We start from the raw sequence: 19226 nt of genomic DNA on the forward strand, positions 1-19226 counted from the left end.
AAGCCGGCTGCAGGACTCAGGATAAAGAAAGCAAGCACGCAATGAACCTCAGTTTACCTTTTTTTTTTCTTTTTTTTTCTTTTTTTTCCCTTTCCAGGCTTTTTTTTGCAATTTTTTTGAAGGCTGGTGAAGAGGTAGGACAGAAAAAGTCAGTTTTGGCCTCTGAACACTGCAAAAAAAACCCCAAAACGTGCTGGGGTTTATAGAATTCTGGGTGCCCAGGTTCTCCCAGCACAGCCTGGAATACTGGGGGAATTTTATATAATTAGGTAAAACCAGGAGAAAGTGAAGTTTGCGTTCCAAGATTATACACAAAGAAAGGAGAAAAAAGTGAAGATTTGAGGCATAAATCCCACCAAAGGCCTCTGCCTCCAATCTTTAAATAACGAAACGTACAAAGGCGGCGAGCGGTTGTGCAAAATATTAATTTGCTAAAATATTTTACATAATCAGTACATGGAAATGTAGAAACCGGTAAAAAAAACCCCCAAACCAACCCCCCCCCCCCCACCTCCCCCTCGGCTGCTTCACAGATTTGTCAACGTGTCCCCAAGAGAAGTTTTGCTGTCCCAGCGTGGGAATCCTTGCTGAGGAGCGGAGCCGGGTGCTCTCCCCCCTTGTAAGGCAAAGATGACCCTGAAAACAAGGCTGAGATAGAAAAAAAAAACAAAACCCAATGTAAACTCATAATTTAGCATCAAAAAAACCCGGCGTGGGCAACGCGGAGGCGGGGGTTTTATACAAGAGGCTGCTTTAAAATCAACGGCGACGGCTTTTGCGCACGCTTTTGGCTTCTTCTTTTTTTTTGTACAAGGGTTTATAATACAGTTGGAATCACCGAGGGGTGCAAACCGGGACCGGGGCGCCGCTCCCGAGGGAAAGAAGGATGAAGGGAACGGCTTTGCCCGTTGTGCAATGCACTGCCCCCAAAATTCCAGCGGCGGCGTTCCCTGCATTCGCTGTGTTTCAAAAAAAACGTGGATCTTCAGAAACACAAAAAAAAAAAAAAAGGAAGAAAAAGAAGGCAGAACTTGGCGGACATCCAGCATCTCGTGTGGTTTTCGTTATGTTCATTGACGATTTTCGTGATGAAAAAATGCTTTTGGGTTTCTTTCTCTTAAATAAATACATGGTAGCCGATGGATCCGGCCGCGGCTCCAGCCTGCCGGCTGCCCGGTTCTTCCCCTTCTCAGGGTGTTTCGAAACCGGCCACGCGGTAGCCGGTCTGGTTGGCGAGGACGCTGCCGTTCTGCCCCTGGGGAGGCTGCACGCTGTAGCTGGCACCCATCCACGCCGCCGAGGACTGGGTCTGGCTGCGGGGGCAGGAAAACACGCGTTAGGGAAACGTCTGGGTGATGAGCGAGAATGTAATGGAGAACAGGGCTATATCTTCACAGAATCATGGAATGGTTGGGTTGGAAGGGACCTCAAAGCCCATCCAGTCCCACCCGTGCCATGGGCAGGGACACCTCCCTCCCGCTGGATCAGGGGCTCCAAGCCCCATCCAACCTGGCCTTGAACCCCTCCAGGGATGGGGCAGCCACAACCTCCTTTCAGGGAGTTGTAGAGAGCAATGAGGTCTCCCCTCAGCCTCCTCTTCTCCAGGCTACTGATACATTTCAAAATTCAGTATAAATACCTTAGAAATCACAATATTGTGCCCCCTTAATTATTGTTTTGCCTTTAAATTGCATCGAAGGAAGTCATGTTTTGACAGTTAACTTTATCTAGGTGTGTACCTCCCTCCTTATTTCACCTTAAGCAAAATCTCATGTGCAAGGTAGTTTGTAAAATACACACACCCAACTCCATACATAAATGTATCTAATTTTATGTAAATATATGTAAATGCACACAATTTATGTACGTAACTTACATGCAAGTAAACAGACGCAGAGAGCTGTGATGAGGAATATTAAGTGACAATGGACCAGAGCACTCCAGCAGCTTTTACAAGCCGCTGCCTCCCAACTGTCACCTCCTGCGGATGGGAAACGGGGCCACAAAAAGCCTCAATACTCACTTGAAGCCCTGCTGGTTCCACGCTTGCCCGTACATCCCGTAGGCAGGGACCTGCCAGCCGTTGGGCACGTACTGGCCGATCTGGGCGCTGCCGTACCACTGGCCCCACTGCCCGTAGGGTGGTGGATAAGTGATCTGGTTCTGCAAGGGCAAACACCCACATTAAGCCACTGACACCAACTCTGAGACGTGCCAGGGACTAGATTTTAGGAGCTTTCTCCACTACTCGTCCTGCAGGGAAATCCCCATGGATGACAGAGGCTGTAGCACAGGCAACACGTGCCTCAGCAGGTCTGTAACCAGCATGCATGAAGGTTTTACAGCCACTTAACGGGGTTCTGATAGAATCATAGAACCACCAGGTTGGAAGAGACCCACCGGATCATCGAGTCCAACCATTCCCATCAATCACTAACCCATGTCCCTCAGCACCTCGTCCACCCGTCCCTTAAACCCCTCCAGGGAAGGGGACTCAACCCCCTCCCTGGGCAGCCTCTGCCAGGGACCAATGACCCTTTCCGTGAAATATTTTTTCCTACTGTCCAGCCTGACCCTCCCCTGGTGGAGCTTGAGGCCATTCCCTCTCGTCCTGTCCCCTGTCCCTTGGGAGAAGAGCCCAGCTCCCTCCTCTCCACAACCTCCTCTCAGGGAGTTGCAGAGAGCAATGAGGTCTCCCCTCAGCCTCCTCTTCTCCAGGCTAAACACCCCCAGCTCTCTCAGACGCTCCTCGCAATCCTTGTTCTCCAGCCCCTTCCCCAGCTTCGTTGCTCTTCTCTGGACTCGCTCCAGAGCCTCCTCATGACCTAAGGAGCAAAGATGCAACCTCAGAGGAGAAGTTCTGACCTGCTGGACTGGACTGATCATGTCCGGCGTCTCCTTGCCCCAGTAGCACTTCACAACGTGTCCTTCTATAGTCGTCCCATTGACGGAAACAATGGCGTGTGCGGCACTCTCGTGGGAATTAAACCTGCCGAAACACAAGCCACACCAATAAATCAACTCACTTCATAGATTCATAGAATGGTTTGAGTTGGAAGGGACCTTAAAGCCCATCCAGTTCCATCCCCTGCCACAGGCAGGGACACCTTCTACTGGATCCAGTTGCTCCAAGTCCCATCCAACCTGGCCTTGAACTCCTCCAGGGATGGGGCAGCCACAACTGCCCTGGGCAACCTGTTCCAGAGCCTCCCCACCCTCATCATGAATAATTTCCCCCTTATGTCCAGTCTAAATCTTCCTCTCTCCAACTTAAAGCCGTTCCCCCTTGTCCTACCACTACAGACCCTTGCAAAAAGCCCCTCTCCAGCCTTCTTGTAGCCCCTTCAGGTACTGGAAGGTCACTGCAAGGTCTCCATGGAGCCTTCTCTTCTCCAGAACAACCCCAACTCTCTTGGCCTGTCCTTGTACAGGAGCTGCTCCAGCCCTTGGATCATCTTTGGTGAGGAACAGCCAGAAGTAACCCCAGGAATGAGCCCTCAGCTGCTCAGCACAGGTTTAGGCTCGGTTTGGACCCCAGAAACCTCCAGTCACCCCGCTGTGGGCAGCAGGGTCTGCAAGGCTATGGCCACTTTTCCTGTCTCGGTGTTGTAACTCTCCCGAAGCAAATCTGAAAACTCAGCAGCAAGGAAAATATGTCAATTGGCAATTATCTTTTATTATTTGGAACTTCATCAACTTTTGACTTTGAAACTTGACCGTCTGCCTCAGCAACTCGCTGTGAAATTACACAACAGGAACACAGAGATCTCTTCCAATGAAGGGTGTTGCACCAGTTTAGCCTGGGTTAAGAGGCTTTGCCCTGCATCAAGAGCACTACAAGTCATAATTTCCTCCTCAGATCGGTCTGCAAAGCATTCCCTCCAGTTTGGCATACATCCCACCATGTTCTGCTGATACCCACAGCATCCAGAGCCATTAATTCCTACGAAATTAATCCACACCTACCGTACGAAGGAGTAGCCTTTATCTGGGAAGACTCGAATTTCCATGATCTGGCCGAAGGGAGAAAAGGTCTGGCGCATTAGCTGTTCTGAAGTAAGAAGAAAGAGAGCATCAGAGCGAGGTAGCCGCTGTCACTCGGAGCCGCCGGGACGTGAGGGCGGGGTGAGCTGCGCTACCTGTCAGGCCTGACGTCACGCCGCCACAGTACACGGTGCAGTTGCTCGGGCTGGACTGATTGACCACGTCCTCATAAGAGAGCTGTTTGGCATTAGCTGGAAGAGGGTTTAGAGAGCGACTCAGCAGATTAGACACGCGGCACAGAGAAATTCTAATCTTGAGTGGCACAAGATTACGGAATGGTTTGGGTTGGAAGGGATCTCAAAGTCCATCCAGTTCTAACCCCCTGCCACAGGCAGGGACACCTCCCACTGGATCAGGGGGCTCAAAATCCCATCCAACCTGGCCTTGAACCCCTCCAGGGATGGGGCAGCCACCACTGCTCTGGGCAACCTGGGACAGGAACTCCCTACCCTCACAGGAAAACATTTCTTCCTCTCTTCTCATCTGAATCTCCCCTCTTCTAGCCAAGTACAAACTGCAAACACCTATCAAGCAGGTACGATACACCTAGTTCAAAATCTGTTCAACAGAAATGCCGTCTTTGACGCAACCTCACTTGCTTTGTACCACAACCAAAAGCTTTAAAAGCAAGGGAGTGAGGTTAAAAAGCCAGAGTTGTCCAGGCTGCCTAAAGAGAACGCAAGCTTCCAACCCAAGTGTACAGAAACCTAGTGAATCCCCCCCTCCAGTGCTAACACAGCCACCCCAGCTAAAGCAGCTGCTTTACTCACGAGGTTTCAAACTACTCAAGAAAGCCATTGCCTTTAGTACCCGTTTTCCCATCCCTGAAGCTCGCAGCTTGCCCTCTTGCTCTTCAGGGGTGTGGCAAAGAGGCAAATTGAAGACTTACTTTCATATGTACTCTTTGGAGCTGGAGGTTTTCTGGTCGCCCAGTTTGTTCGGATTTGCCTTCCACCGAGCCACTGGCCACCCATCTGCTGAATGGCGTTCTCTGCATCCTGCCCACGAGGGAGGGAAGGAAGAAAACGCCACCATCAGCAGCTCCTCCTTTTGAGACAGAGCCACTAAAATGAAAGCCCCACGCACCCACCCTGGCCGACACCTGCAACGTGCCAGCAGAAATTCTGCTCCGAAAGCAGTGGGTTTAGGCAGGGTGTATGGTGAGGGCACCTGAGACCCTCTCGATCTGTCACAAAAACACTGAGACACTGCTTGTAACTCTCTCTATTTAACAAGTTAAGAAAAACAACTCCGCTCAACCTTCACAACCGTTCCCTTCTGAGATGGCACCCAGCTGCCAACATCGAGAGCAATTCCACAGACCATTTTCTGAAAGGCTGTTGAGGATCTCTGTTGGTTTTGCTTCCACCTCTTCTCCCGACAAACAACGGGTTCCCTTGAGCCCCGACTGGCTCTTTGGGCAGAGGCCGAAGCTGCAGGGAGCCAGGGCTGGGAGCACGGTGGGTGCTCAGGCACAGAGATGTTGTTCTGAGCTAAAACACGCCTCACAGACAGAGCGCTGGGGGCTGGCACGGTGTCTGATGCGAACTCGCCGCTCGCTCTTGCACACTGACATCTCCCGACAATAAAAAAAAAAGCAATTTTTTTTGAAAAGTTTGAAAAGTTTGAAAGCAATAGCAGAGCGTTTCCCCAAACGGAGAGCAAAGCTTCCTGACAGCAGGCAGGGAGAGCAGAGCTAGACAGAGATCGGGACCAACAATGCTCCTTCGCGTAGCAGCTGCTGAAAATCACTGTCTGCTTTCACCGGCTGCTCGAGGCCGCAGCTTACCCATTTATTGAAGAAGGAGACGAAGCCATATCCTTTAGACTTTCCTGTCGCCATGTCCTTAACCACACGCGCGTCTCTACAAAGCAGAAACAAGAGCCAGTTTAGCGCCGTCGCAAGACCACCTGAGGAAAACTACAACTCGAGTCACACGTACAGCTTATTTTCATGTTTCACCTTTGCTAACCTCAACTGTTTATCGCACCAGCAACACAGTCAAAGCAAAAGGCTTCCTTTCTAAACAGAACTTTACTAATGCTTTGCCAGGTAGTAGCAAAATTAAAACTTAATTGTGTAAACATGCAAATCAATAGCTTCTCTAACAAATACGACAGTTGGCTCTCGGTTCAAAATGCTTTAACAGACTGTTAAGACACAAAGCATGGTCAAAGCAGCTATTCCAAAGAATCACTTAAGGCAGGTAGCTGGCTAAACATTAGCTGAGTGGCTCTCTTGAACCATGCAATCTTTAAACTCGCTATTTGCCAACACATTCTACCTACTCATTCGAAATATTAAATAGAAAAAATGAAAAGAAGATAGGAATTAAAAGGCATACGTCGCCTGTTAACCGAATTCTTTAATTTTCTCGGGTCAATTCGTTACCCCCTTTTTGGACTGTGGGCAGCTGTAAATTTTGAGAGATTGACATTTTCAGAAATTATTGAAGAAAATAAAACACCGCGACATTCGTGTCTTAAAAATGACATTATCACACATCATTTAAACTGCATTGTACAACAGCAATCATACAGGACTGATTGGAAACTATGAGATATAAAAAAAGTAAAAAAACAAAAAGTATAAAAAAAAAAAAAGAAGAAAAGTAATTTATAAAAGTAAATAAGAAAACTACAACGTTTGTCCACTGTGAACTGTAGCTTGTAGTTAGCCATGGCAATTCTGTCCATTCTTCAGAGACAACTCTGCAAAATAACCAGAGCCCTATTATTTGAGATTGAGTTACAAAAGAGAACCCAGCTACAAGAGCTAAACCCCACTCGTGGAACGCCATTCTACAGTGCTTCTCAGGCAATTTGTGTTCGAGTCAGCTGAGGGCCGAGATGCTCTCGCGCACAAGGCCTCCCTCTCCTCCCCTCCTCCACCCCACACGTACAGGCATTAAAAGAACAGAAAGAACAACGTGAAACCAATCAGAGTGTCATGCAATATAACTTCGAAAACAATAGGGGCCAGAGAAACTAGCGTTAATGTGCACACGTCTAGCATTCCGAGACTGGCAAGGAAAAGGCACAGTGAAGGTTTGTTACGCTCAGGTTTTGAAGCCTTTTAGGAACTGCAAATGCTGCATCGTAAGCCTAATACTGGCGTACGTTAGCCCACAGCGCTGCCATCGCTGCTGAAAGCCCAAGGTCCCACAGCTACAGCGAGAAGGGGATTTTCTTTCCTCTCTGTGAGACCCCCTCCCGTTCCCCTTTTTTCTCTCCCCCTTCCTGCACGAGGTCAGAATTTGGGTCGTACATTACAAATTGCCTGAGAAGAGCCACTTTGGTGAGCTTAGATGGGTTCGCTCTCAAGAGCCTATAGAGGGAAGGGGGGAAACACTCATCTCTACTTACCCTCAACTGAAAACTTTGAAAATAAAGACTTGAGAAGAAGTGAAAACATGCGTACAGCAAGCATAAAAGGAAACCACAATGAGAGTGTGCTTTTACAATGATTAAAAAAACCCAGATGCAAAGAGTTACCAAAATCTCTTATGCGCTAATCATGCAGTAGCTCTACCTCGGTGTCATTAAAAATAAAAAGCTCAGTTTAGCACCAATGAAGACAATGATGGAAAAAAATAAATGAGGAAATATTCCATTAGCACCACATTTCCAGAAAGCAGTCACTGAGGAAGAATAGGTAAAGTCAAGCAACTTATATCGACCACTTAGGAGGCAGTAGTGATGGTTTTTTTCAGGTTAAATTTAAGCAAGTACAAAACTGAGGTCTATTTATCTTTTCGTCTTTATCTTTTTTCCTTGGGTTTGGAGCAAAAGTTCAAATGAGTCGTTACGGGGACAATCCTTGACCTACTGCTCTCGTGGGAGGAAAGGAGCTGAGTTGGGGCAGTCAGTTTAAGGCAGGGCAGCCCGCGAGTTTTCCAGGTGTGTTAGCTCTCCAGCTGCGCGCGGAGCGTCCCAGAAGCAAGAGCACCACTCCTCGACACCACCACCACGCAGCAACAGCTTGCGGCCAGAAAGCTCCTCTAGAGAAGACTGGACAAGGGACACGGCCCCAGAAGCACTGACTCTGGGACGATGTTCCCTGTAGTTTTATACTCCTCGAGATGTACTTTTTGCCTCAGGCCGAAGGGATTTTGGTTTCTGGGGGGTGTTTGTATAAGGCAACTTCTAATAACTGTCACCTCGGACACTCAGCTTGGGGAATCTCTCCTTCCTAGCTCCCTTGCGGCCCCACCTGCGCGTCTGGCTATCGCTGCCTCCCTTCTGCACCCATTCCAGGGGGGCAGCTCTGCTCTAGAGTCCCTCGTCCCTTCCATCCAGACCGCACTGGGCCAGAGGATAAACTGACTCTCTTAGGAATCTGACCCTCCGCGTTCCCTAGATGATGATCACAGGATGTGGTCAAGCATTACAGTTGTCTGAAGCAAGTCACATTCATCTTTTCTTTAACTTTATGACAAGAGGAAATTAAGCTGGCATTAAGAGAGCAATACACTGGACTCTGAGGGAAAAAAAAAAACAAAAGCAAACTTACTTCAATTAAATGCTGCACTACACAACACTCCAAAGCACTCTATGTTCTCTTACACCACCATCAAGAAACTTCAATGTCCAGTACAGACAACACTACAAGGAAAATTAATGGTTTACGTTTGGAGGATGGAATGAATGAACCGCTCCTTACTCTGCTACACAGACCTGTGAGCACTGCTCCCCAGCCCTAATGAGTTCACTCGTTACGCCGTGGCTCTGCACCACTGGGATCAGCGCAGCTCCTCGACCTGAGATGCCTCACGGGTTTGGCTGAGCCCTTCCAGGCGAGGGCTTACGTTGACCCAGCATCAAACGCTTTGAGGCCACTCTAGCTGCTAAAAAAAGGTTCATTTTGTGTGAAATGGGAATCTAACTGCAAAAAAAAAAAAAACATTGGCTACCGGTAGCCAGCTAAGAAAAAAATCCAGCGCCTCACGAGATGTGAAGGAACAAATGGCCTCGGCCCCAAACTGCATAGCGCGATGCTGGTTTGCAGTGAAATGCAAACCCCAGGTTTAGGAGTCAATTTTTTCCAGCGTTGCTTTGCCAAACGAGGCAAGGAGTGTAAAACCAAAGCGAGTTTGGTGCAACTTTTCTAGGAGAGCAGAACAAGCTACTATAAAGGAATCGGGTTACGCGTCCCTACTTAATGCCCAGTCACTGCATGAACAGATCAACGTACGTTCCTGCACTGCAACACCTCTCGGTATTACTTACTGAAACATAAGGCTGTCTCCATTTAGGAGAGATAACTTTTAGCGTATTTGCCCTAGGAAACTACTTACGATATTCTTCCAAACGGCGCAAAAGCTGCTTTTATGTCTTCTGTTGTAATTTCTGGACTGAGGTCTCCAACAAAGACATGGAAATGGTCTTTTGGGGGGCGGGAAAGAAAGAAGCAGGGATGTTAATGTTTGAAAAAGACCCCTGAACACGCGCACAGCACAGCAACGTCGCGCAGCATGGCTTTCCAGCTACTACAGAAACTACATGAAAGCTGGAGTTGACTACGAAACTGAATTTATTGAGGTTTGTAACAGATACTGCGCTTGGCAGTGCCACAGATCAGTGATTTTAAGGCCACAACAGTGACATGCAGCATTTACAGTCTGTATTTCAGAAACTGCTTTAAGACCAGTCAGCATTTACTGTACAAAGCGTTAGAGTTTTTACTCAGTGTGCCTAGACTATACTAAAGTCACACTTCCCTTGTTAAGCTTCGACATGAGAGGCCACCAGCGAATCGAAATCTGATCAGGTGAAATGCCCAGCAGTTTCAAGAAGCACAGGACAATTCTTGTTCTAGAGCAGGATGGATTTTGAACAGATTCAAGGCGTCTGCTTTAACACCTCAGGTTGTGAAGAAGAAATCAACAATACCTTGAACTGCAAGTTTGCTGTTAAAGCACTTGAGCTCTCAAAAGCCACCAGTTTGGGTTGCCCAGCCAACACATCATGTGAATTCAACATGTGTGAATGGGTGTGCGACTGAACTAATGCTGAAGGCAACAGAATGGAAACAGAATGGAATCTCTTTTGATTTACATCAGAGCCATTAAAACAGGCACCAAAGAGAAACCCAAGTCCTGTGTCTTACAAGTCCTGGCAACACAGATTGATCTGTACCACAGCAGTTACGGAATTCTTGATGCCACTCGGACACTGAGGCAGTTTAGCCTAGGATTAAAACCCTTCTGCTTACTGTTCACGCTTAAAAGCTACTGGCACAAATCAAACAGGTACACGAAGCACAAGCGACACTTACTGCTGGTGTCTTTCTTCTGGCTGCTGGGGGTCGTAGCCCAGTTCACTTTGACCTCCTGCAAACATCAGTGGCTCACGTTAGACCGAGCAAAACCCAACCAGGTCCAAACACCTCTAGCACTTCCTTCTGGTGCTAGAGGGGCACCAGGCATGCAAGTCTGGAGTGTGAGCTCAAGCTTAAGATGTGTTTCTTAGGAGAGAGTCTGCTCTTCCAAACAGTGTTTCACTGGTTAAGAGCAAAGATGGCAAACACCCGGTCTAGGGGTTTGGTTTGATTTGGTTGGGTGGGTTTTTTTGAAGGTCTGGCGAGAGAAGGACATCGTCCTGATAAGGTTGGCAGTGTTAAAATATTTGTGTTACGATCACTGCCCCCGAGCCCTCCCCTCTTCTGCATTCCCACCTCCCTCTGCAGTGTCCCTACAACAGCTGAAGAGCTTTTCTTCTCGACCGTGTCACATTAAGACCTCCTTGCAGTGTACCCACTTCGTCTCAGGTGACATTTCACCCGCACCACCTGAGCCAGCCTGCTTTCCAACTCCAGCTCACCCTGTAGACACGACAGCTTACCTTACCCATTATCTTCCGGCCATTCATTGCAGCCAACGCTGCAGCCGCATGCCGGTGCTCATAGAACTCCACAAAACAGTAGGGATCATTTCCAGCTGTCTGATAAAAGAAAGGCACAAAGGATTACTGATACAAACCTCCTCAAACCATACTCTCGATGTTCTACTCAGCTCCTTGTACTACATCTAAACATCTCAGTATGGATAGGCTTTTTTTTCCCTGCACTGAGACCACGGTTGATGCTCCTGGAGGTTCCAGTTCTAATTTGGAAAGGTAAAAGTGTGGCAAAGAACTTTGCAAATCCCATCTGCAACACCCAAATACATTAAACTTGTTCACTCTCCCTCACGATGTGACGTAGAAACTATGACAGAAGTACGTGATTGCAACCTCCAGCCTTTAAGATGGTCCAGTGGAATTCTGAAACATGCAAGTATGACCCCAAGCCAGCTGCTGTAAGAAACATGAAAATGATTATTTTAAAGCTCTTACATCCATTATCATCTTGCAGCTTTTGCATGGTCCAATCTGGCTGAACAGCTGGAGGATGAGAGCTTCGGTCACATCTCTTGACAGGTTCCCCACGTATCTACAGGTCCAAACACGAAGTTAGAAGCCAGCCTGCTCATCCACAACGGAGCCAACACAGCCCAAAGTTGCTCCCCCAGCACCCAATCCACCAAAATAAAGCCTGTGGCAGGACGATAGCCTGACTCGTAGAGCATTGGAGCAGGAGTTGTTGGGTGGCCAGTGGACAGCAACAGTGCCTGACCTCAGTCCCCAAAAGGCCTGTGGTTCTAAAGTCACACCCCAGAGAGATTTATCTTAATGGAAAGACAGATACAGACAACTCAACCTAAACAAACTGCTTTCCATGCAGAGAAATGGCAGTTCTGATAACCATTCTGGATAACCTCCCATGAGGTGCTCAAGACCAGGGTGGATGGGGCTTTGAGCAACCTGATCCAGTGGGAGGTGTCCCTGCCCATGTCAGGGGGCTGGAACTGGATGGGCTTTAGGGTTCCTTCCAACCCAAACCATTCCTTGATTCTACGATTTGCAGTCACCGTTCACCAGATATCGTTTCCCTCCCTGCCCCAGCAGCTCAAGCTGGTGTTTAGCAAGCACATTACACAACATTCAGCCACTTCCTTTTCAAAAGGGACTCATCGTTTGAAAGTATCACATCTGCCTGAAACAGCCAAGAGCAAACGCACTCAAGTGTGAGCATTCCCCTGTCCTCCTCTGCTTTAAAGAACCAGCCTCCTCACACACAGACAGATCGATAACCCCTGCTCCAGCTCGGGATTTTGGCATTCCTGCTGACAAAGATCATCCTCGACCCACAGGTGAGGATTTTTTTTTTTTTGCTGTTTTTAAACCTAAGTCACAGGATTTTTAAAAAAAGCACACAGAGAAACCTCAGCTCCACAGGTGCGGCAGCACCTTCCCACAAGGGAACGTTCTGTGGCAACCTGTGAGCTCTGCAACGAGAACCACAGACAAACTGCGCTGCTGAAACCGTGTCAATACATCAGCAACACCGCCCCTGCGCCGTCTGGGAGCAAGAGTTGCAAAGATGGTGTAAGAAAACAACAAGGCAGCAAAACCAGCGACTTCTTGTGCTCCTCCTGTTGACACAAGGCGCTCCTGAAGAGATGGATGCTCTCCAATATTTGGTTTAGCACAGGAGAGAATGGGGGGAAAAGACACACAGCCTGTTTTTCTGTCAGAAATGACCTGACAAGCTCTGCATTAATAATGCGAACAACTATTTTAGTGAGGGGGGGCTCAGAATCGTCCTCCTGTTTAAAATCAACACGTGCAGATCAACACAGGCACCTGCTTGCTCAAAGCCAGCAAGGCTTGTACTTCAGATGATGCTTCTGTCAAACACAGTGGGTTTAGCGCTTCCATTAACTTTGTGCTCAGTAACACCAGAACACTTTGTATCAAGTTCACTCAAGAGCCACAACAAGCCACTCTGTTTTCCCCTCTCTCTTTATCCATTACTGTTGCTGTTTGGATAACAAATAAGCCAAGGCACTAAAGGGATGAGACGCTCGCATCACCTCCTAGGTCTGAGTTTATGAACAGTGTATCTGTTACTGACAGTTTCCCAGACACGGTGTCTACACTCTGACCTTTGCATTCACACTGGATTTTTGCCCTGATAATCAAGACTGGCAACTCCCAGAGCATTCCCTGCCTTAAGATTGGATTTAACTGGAAAAAGCAGGATGTAAGGGAGCAATTTCCACCAGCCTCATGGATGTCTACACGGCCACGGCTTTCCGAGGATCAGCTGCAGCAAGATGTGTGTACACACACCTACAGAGCACGTGGAATTTCACGCTAGGATAGATGTCGGCCTAGTGGCTTCCACACAAACCAAACCTCAGCTCCCGGTGCACAGACGTGGTCAAGACAACCCTTAACGGCCACGCAAGCAGTAACGACACGCAGAACAGTGTTCTGCGAAACACTAACACGAGGAGGGGGATCATAAAGCACATTGGTCACTCAGAAAAATAGCTCAACATCAGCCAAATTCAATGCGTGTTTTTCTTGGAGTGTTTCTCAGTGTAACCTGTAGCTGGAGAGGATTCTCCACTCGCCAGCAAGTGACAACAAGGTCCTGTGATACTGTCAGCTGTGCTGACAGGGGTGGGAGAAATGGGAATGGTTGGACTTGGTGATCTGGTGGGTCTCTTCCAACCTGGTTATTCTATGATTCTATGAAATTCAGCCCCTCTACTGTGCACTCTCCATGTGACACTCGAGCTGAGTGACCACCAAACCTTTCCACAGCGTTGGGCTGCAGCTCTTTCTGTATGGCTCGTGCCGGGGCAGGGTCCAGCACTCCCGGACCTTGTCCTGGACCAGTTACACAAGAAACAGCCAAGAGCCAAGGTGACCCTGCTAGGCAGGGACAGGAGACCTCTCCTGCCTGGCAGCTCTGTCACCTCCTGCACCTTTCCCATCTTTCTCTTTCCTGCTAATGGGATTCTCATTAATAAGTTGGTTGGTGATGAAGGTTGGTGATGAAGGATGACACAAAACAAGGCAAATTATGCAGACAACTCCATTTATTCCCTGCCCACATCAGCACGCAGCTCCTGGACAAGAAATACCAAACTGCTGGGTGTCAGCGCATCCCCTCAGACACACAAAGTGCATCACACGCACGTGTATTCCACAAGCACCTACGTACTTCTACGGAAAACATAACCAGGTCGTCTTTGGAAATTCAGGAACGCTGCCTTGAAACTGCTCTTCAAATTTATAATCTCTGTCATTAAAGAGTGGCTTTCAAGGAAGGTAACCGGCCACGTGAAGAGCTGCCTCTTCAGGAAACCATTTGCGTAAGTACTACAGCTCCTAACGCCAGGGCCCCAACACCTCCTGTCAGAGAAACAAGTTACAAAAACCATGAGATTACTTCCAACATCTGGAATCCAATCCAGGAGAAGGAATTAAACATGCTGAGGGAACTAAAGAACAAGGCACGCGAAATGTAGGCACCTCACGACACATAACGACAACGCAGCCGTGGAGAGAGCACCATAATGTGCTTTCTGCCTATAGAATTACTCCCAAAAGCAAGCGTTTAGCACAGACTTCAGGCCCAAGCTGGAAGGAGACAACTTAGAGTTGCACTTTCTTCTTTCCAGCTGCTTATTCTAAATTCAATCTGTGACACTGAGCCCATGACAACACTCCACAGGACCCTAGAAAGCTGCTCAAAATGGTTCAGGACAATCTGTGTGTGCACAGAGCCATACGTGCTCAAGGACAGATAATCCACTCCATCGAGCATCAGAGAATCCAGATGACAATTCCATTGGGACAGGAGAGAAAACACTTCTCTAATAAACACACCAAGAAGCCAACAGGTCTGACCCATGTTTGCAGACACCAAGAATAGTTCCAAAAATGCACAAGCCAAAAAAAGACAACGGGATTGTAGACAGAGCAGAGCGTTCAATGCCCAGGAAAGCCTCAAACAAGGAGCTAGCATAAGTCACGTAGGAGCCTTGTTTTCCTGCAGTCCCTCAGGCAAGTCACAGAATAGAATCAAGGAATGGTTTGGGTTGGAAAGGACCTCAAAGCCCATCCAGTTCCACCCCTGCCATGGGCAGGGACACCTCCCGCTGGATGAGGGTCTCCAAGCCCCATCCTACCTGGCCTTGAACCCCTCCAGGAATGGGGCAGCCACCACTGCTCTGGGCAACCTGGGCCTCCCCACCCTCATCATGAAGAATTTCTTCCTAACGTCCAATCTAAATCATCCCCCTTCCAATTTAAAGCTGTTCCCCCTTGTCCTATCACTCCAGGCCTTTGTAAAAAGTCCCTCTCCAGCTCTCCTGCATCCCCCTTCGGTACTGGAGGCTGCTCCAAGGTCCCTCCAGAGCCTTCTCTTCTCTGGGCTGAACAACCCCAACTCTCTCAGCCTGTCCTCATAGCAGAGGTGTTCCAGCCCCTCGATCACCTCTGTGGCCTCCTCTGTTCCAACAGATACATTTCTTTCTGATGTTGGGTCACTTTTCAAGCCTTGGGGTGGGTGCAGCCATCGACTGAGGGCAAAACTTCCCCCTCACCTCAGAAAGATTCCCTCTCCTGCCCATCTTTCCTCCCCTCAAGTCCTGCACTGAAACAGCAAAGCTTACACAGAGCTGGAAGAGAAAGACCGGGGTCTGTGATTTCCCTGCTCCAAGCGAGAAAAAACACTCCAGCCAAAGAAAGGGAGAGAAGCCCGTATGTGAGATGTGCACAGGAACTCTCCTGTGCCTTTCCCACACATCCAGCTGCAGGAGCAAGAGTCAACAAAGAGCCCAGATCACTTCTGATAGCAGAAGGCATCAGCCGAAAAGCTGTTTGTAATTAAACGATCCCAAATGATTACTTTAACACAGAAAGGAGCTACCCTACAGCTAGGATTGGTTCTTCAGTTTACGTCAAGCTGACAGTGTGCTTCCAACACTTGGATTTTACGGGCACCTGCTGTTTATTTCCACCAACATTGCAGTGGGGGGGCTTCAGCTTTGGGGCCAGGGCAGCTCCCCAGTGATGGCAAAGAACCCAGGCACAGCAAAACTCAGCTAGGTGCTAGCAAGAAGGCACAGGGGGCAAGCACAGCGGTCACAGAGCCTCAGCCCCCTTCCCTGGAGATGGAGGGGCTGTGGGATGGAGGAGGGAGCAGCTGGGCTGGGGGGCACAGGGGCTCAGCTGCCTTTCCTGGGGGCAGGGAGGCTGTGGGACAAGGGTTAGGGTCTCAGCCCCATTCTCTGGAGGAAGAGAGGCTGCGGGATAAAGGGCAGCGGGGGACAGAGCATCATCTCCCTCCGTTCCCTGGAAGTAGAAAGGCTTTAGGATCAAGGGAGGGAGCAGAGGGCAGCAGAGCAGGGGCAGCGCCTCAGCTCCTTCCCTGGAAGTAAAGAAGCCGTGGGCTCAACGGGACAGAGCAGGAACAGGGACTCGGCTCCTTCCCTGAAGAAGAAAAGGTCGTAGGGAAGGGGCAGGGTCTGGGCAGGCGGGGGTAGAGGCTCAGCTCCTTCCCTGGAGGGAAAGAGTCCGTGAGATGAGGAGAAGCCGCTGGGCCTGGGAGGGGTGGTGGTGCGGATATGAACAGGGTTCAGCCTCCTTCCCTGGAGGCAGAGAGGCCGCGGGATGAGGGGCAGGGAGCAGGAGGACGGGCTCTCAGCCCCCTTCCCTGGAAACGGAGACTCAGCGGGGGGCGGGGAGGGAGCTGGGGAAAGCGGGGCCAGGGAGGAAAAGCCGGAGGGTGAGGGGCAGGGGCTGGGCCGGGGGGGCAGGGCCTCAGGAGACGCAGAAGCCACAGGATGAAGTGAACGGGGTGGGGGGGGGTGGGGGGGAGCGGGCGGACGGTCCCGTGGCGCTGGGGCCGCTCAGCCCCGACCGCGCCAAGGCCCGGGCCGCGCCCCCCGCCTCCCGGGTGGCCCCGCCCCATCGCCACTCACAGGGTTTTGGGCATTTCATCCTCCATGGCGCCGCCGCCGCCGCCCAGCCCGGGCCGTTCCCACCGAGCCGGCCCCGTCAGCGCCCCGGGCAGCCCGAGCGGGCGGCACGATCGCCCCGCGGCCGCGCAAGATGGCGGCGCAAGATGGCGGCGGCGCGGGGGGGCGGGGCCGGCGCGTGCGCGGGGGGTGGAGACTGCGCATGCGCGCCAAGGGGTGGGTAGGGGCGGGGGGGCGCCGGCGCCGTCACGGCGTGCGCGGGAGGGGAGAGCGCATGCGCAGAATGGAGAGCGCGCGGGAGGGTCGGGCGGAAGCGCCTACGTGAGGCCGAGAGCGCATGCGCAGGATGGAGGGGGAGGGCGGAAGCGCCTGCGCGGGGCAGAAGGCGCATGCGCAGAACGGAGGGCACGTGCGGGGGGCGGGAAACGGCGGGGGAGCACGAGGGCGGGAGGGCGGTGCCGCGCAAGATGGCGGCGGCGCGAAGGGGGCGGGGCCAGCAGGGCGCCTGCGCGCGGAGGAGGAGGCGGGAAGCGGAAGGGGAAGGAAGCTGGCTCCGCGCAAGATGGCGGCGGCGCCTGGAAGCCCACAGGGGGGATGAAGCTCCCTCCCCTCCCGCCCGTGGATCCAGTAGAGCGTTCCTGCCCTCCGTGTGGGAAAAATAAAGGAATTGGGGAGGGAAACAAGGAAAGATAAAAGGATTAAGAAGGGAAATAAGGAATTAAGGGTGGGGATGAATTAAAAGAGTAAGGAGTGGGGTTAAAGGAATTAAGGATGGGGATGAATTAAAAGAGTAAGGAGTGGGGTTAAAAAGATGGACAGGGACAATGAAAAACGAAATAACTAAGGAAAAATAAAAGGAGTGGGAAAAGGAAATGTAAAAGAATTAAGGAGGTGATACTAGGCTGGGTGAATTAAGAATTGGTGAAGAGGATAACAAATGTTTAGCTTTTCAGCAATTAGTCAGCTCAAGATAAGCACAAAGAAAGGACTAACATTCTCTTGGACTCTGGACTCGCTCCAGAGCCTCAACATCCTTCTTGTGCTGAGGGACCAGAACTGACCCCAGGATTTGAGGAGCGGTCTCCCCAGTGCTGAGTCCAGAGGGAGAAGAACCTCCCTGGCCTTGCTGGCCACGCCGTGTCTGATCCAAGCCAAGATGCCCTTGGCCTTCTTGGCCCCCTGGGCCCCTGCTGGCTCCTGTTCAACCAACACCCCCAGGTCCTTCTCCTCCAGGCAGTTTCCAGCCAGACTTCTCCTAGTCTGTTATAGATTAAGACACCAATTCAAAGATTTGCCATTCGTCGGTCCCCCTTTAGGACAGAAAACATTTTTCCCGACACATATCACTAGGGGAGACACACTAAGTTAAAATTTGCCACTTATTAAGATGGCTATGAAAAAAAGAAAAAAAAAAAGAACCCCCGGGGGCAGTACGGCTCGTGCGCCGCCCGGGAATCGAACCCGGGTCGCAAGAATGGGAATCTTGCATGATACCACTACACCAGCGGCGCGCCTGGCGCGTCACGTGCCGCCCGCCTCTAGGTGCATGCGCCCCTCAGCTCGGCGCCGCCCCGGGGCTCCCCGCCCTGCCCCGCCATGGCGGCCCCCGGTGGCCGCGCTGCTCCCCCTGCTGCTGCTGAGCCTGAGCGGGGCCGGGCACGGGCAGCGCCAAGGGCCCGGCAGCATCGGTGCGGGGAGAAGGGAACCGGGGGAGAGATCGGGGGGAAAGTGGGGGGGAGAAGGGGAGGGGGATAAAGGGGAGGGGGGAAAAGGGGAGGGGGAGAAGAGGGGAGGGGGGAGAAGAGGGGAGGGGGAGGAAAAGGAAGGGGAAGAGGGGAGGGGGGGGAAGAGGGGAGGGGGGAGAAGAGGGGAGGGGGGAGAAGAGGGGAGGGGGGAGAAGAGGGGAGGGGGAGGAAAAGGGGAGGGGGAGAAGAGGGGGGGAAAAGGGGAAGGGGAGAAAAGGAAGGGGGAAGAGGGGAGGGGGGAGAAGAGGGGAGGGGGAGGAAAAGGAGGGGGAAGAGGGGAGGGGGGGAAGAGGGGAGGCGAGAAGAGGGGAGGGGAGGAAAAGGGGAGGGGGAGAGAAAGGGGAGGGGGAGGAAAAGGGGAAGGGGGAGGAAAGAGGGGAGGGGGAGAAAGAGGGAGGGGGAAGAGGGGAGGGGGAGGAAGAGGGGAGGGGGAGAAAGAGGGGAGGGGGAGGAAAAGGGAGGGGAGAAGAGGGGAGGGGAGGGGAGGAAAAGGAGGGGGGAAGAGGAGGGGGGAAAGGGGAAGGGGAGGAAAAGGAAGGGGGGGAAGAGGGGAGGGGGGGAGAAGAGGGGGAGGGGGAGGAAAGAGGGGAGGGGGGAAAGAGGGGAGGGGGGAGAA

At 51.1% G+C, this 19226-nt stretch overlaps 1 protein-coding gene and 1 non-coding gene across 3 annotated transcripts; both read right to left on the reverse strand.

Moving 5' to 3' along the window:
- Positions 1-402: 402 nt before the first annotated feature.
- On the reverse strand, positions 403-17025 carry TIA1 (TIA1 cytotoxic granule associated RNA binding protein). 2 transcript variants are annotated; one of them, XM_069883007.1, is made up of 12 exons: positions 16869-17025; positions 11380-11476; positions 10888-10986; positions 10322-10376; positions 9342-9429; positions 5834-5909; positions 4934-5042; positions 4140-4235; positions 3967-4051; positions 2866-2989; positions 2024-2163; positions 1096-1313 (listed from the first exon to the last, which is right to left on the reverse strand). In XM_069883007.1, the coding sequence occupies exons 1-12, from the start codon at positions 16892-16894 to the stop codon at positions 1190-1192; spliced, it is 1119 nt and encodes a 372-aa protein (XP_069739108.1). In that variant the 5' UTR covers positions 16895-17025; the 3' UTR covers positions 1096-1189. The 2 variants fall into 2 exon arrangements, with proteins under 2 accessions (XP_069739109.1, XP_069739108.1); XM_069883008.1 differs by lacking the exon at positions 2024-2163 and having other exon boundaries at positions 403-1313.
- A 1280-nt stretch (positions 17026-18305) lies between these two features.
- TRNAG-CCC (transfer RNA glycine (anticodon CCC)) lies at positions 18306-18376 on the reverse strand. The gene has a single exon. It is a non-coding gene; the product is annotated as a tRNA-Gly (tRNA).
- Between the last annotated feature and the right edge of the window lie 850 nt (positions 18377-19226).

Source organism: Phaenicophaeus curvirostris, unplaced genomic scaffold (genome assembly GCF_032191515.1).
Source record: "Phaenicophaeus curvirostris isolate KB17595 unplaced genomic scaffold, BPBGC_Pcur_1.0 scaffold_455, whole genome shotgun sequence".
Lineage (NCBI taxonomy): Eukaryota > Metazoa > Chordata > Aves > Cuculiformes > Cuculidae > Phaenicophaeus > Phaenicophaeus curvirostris.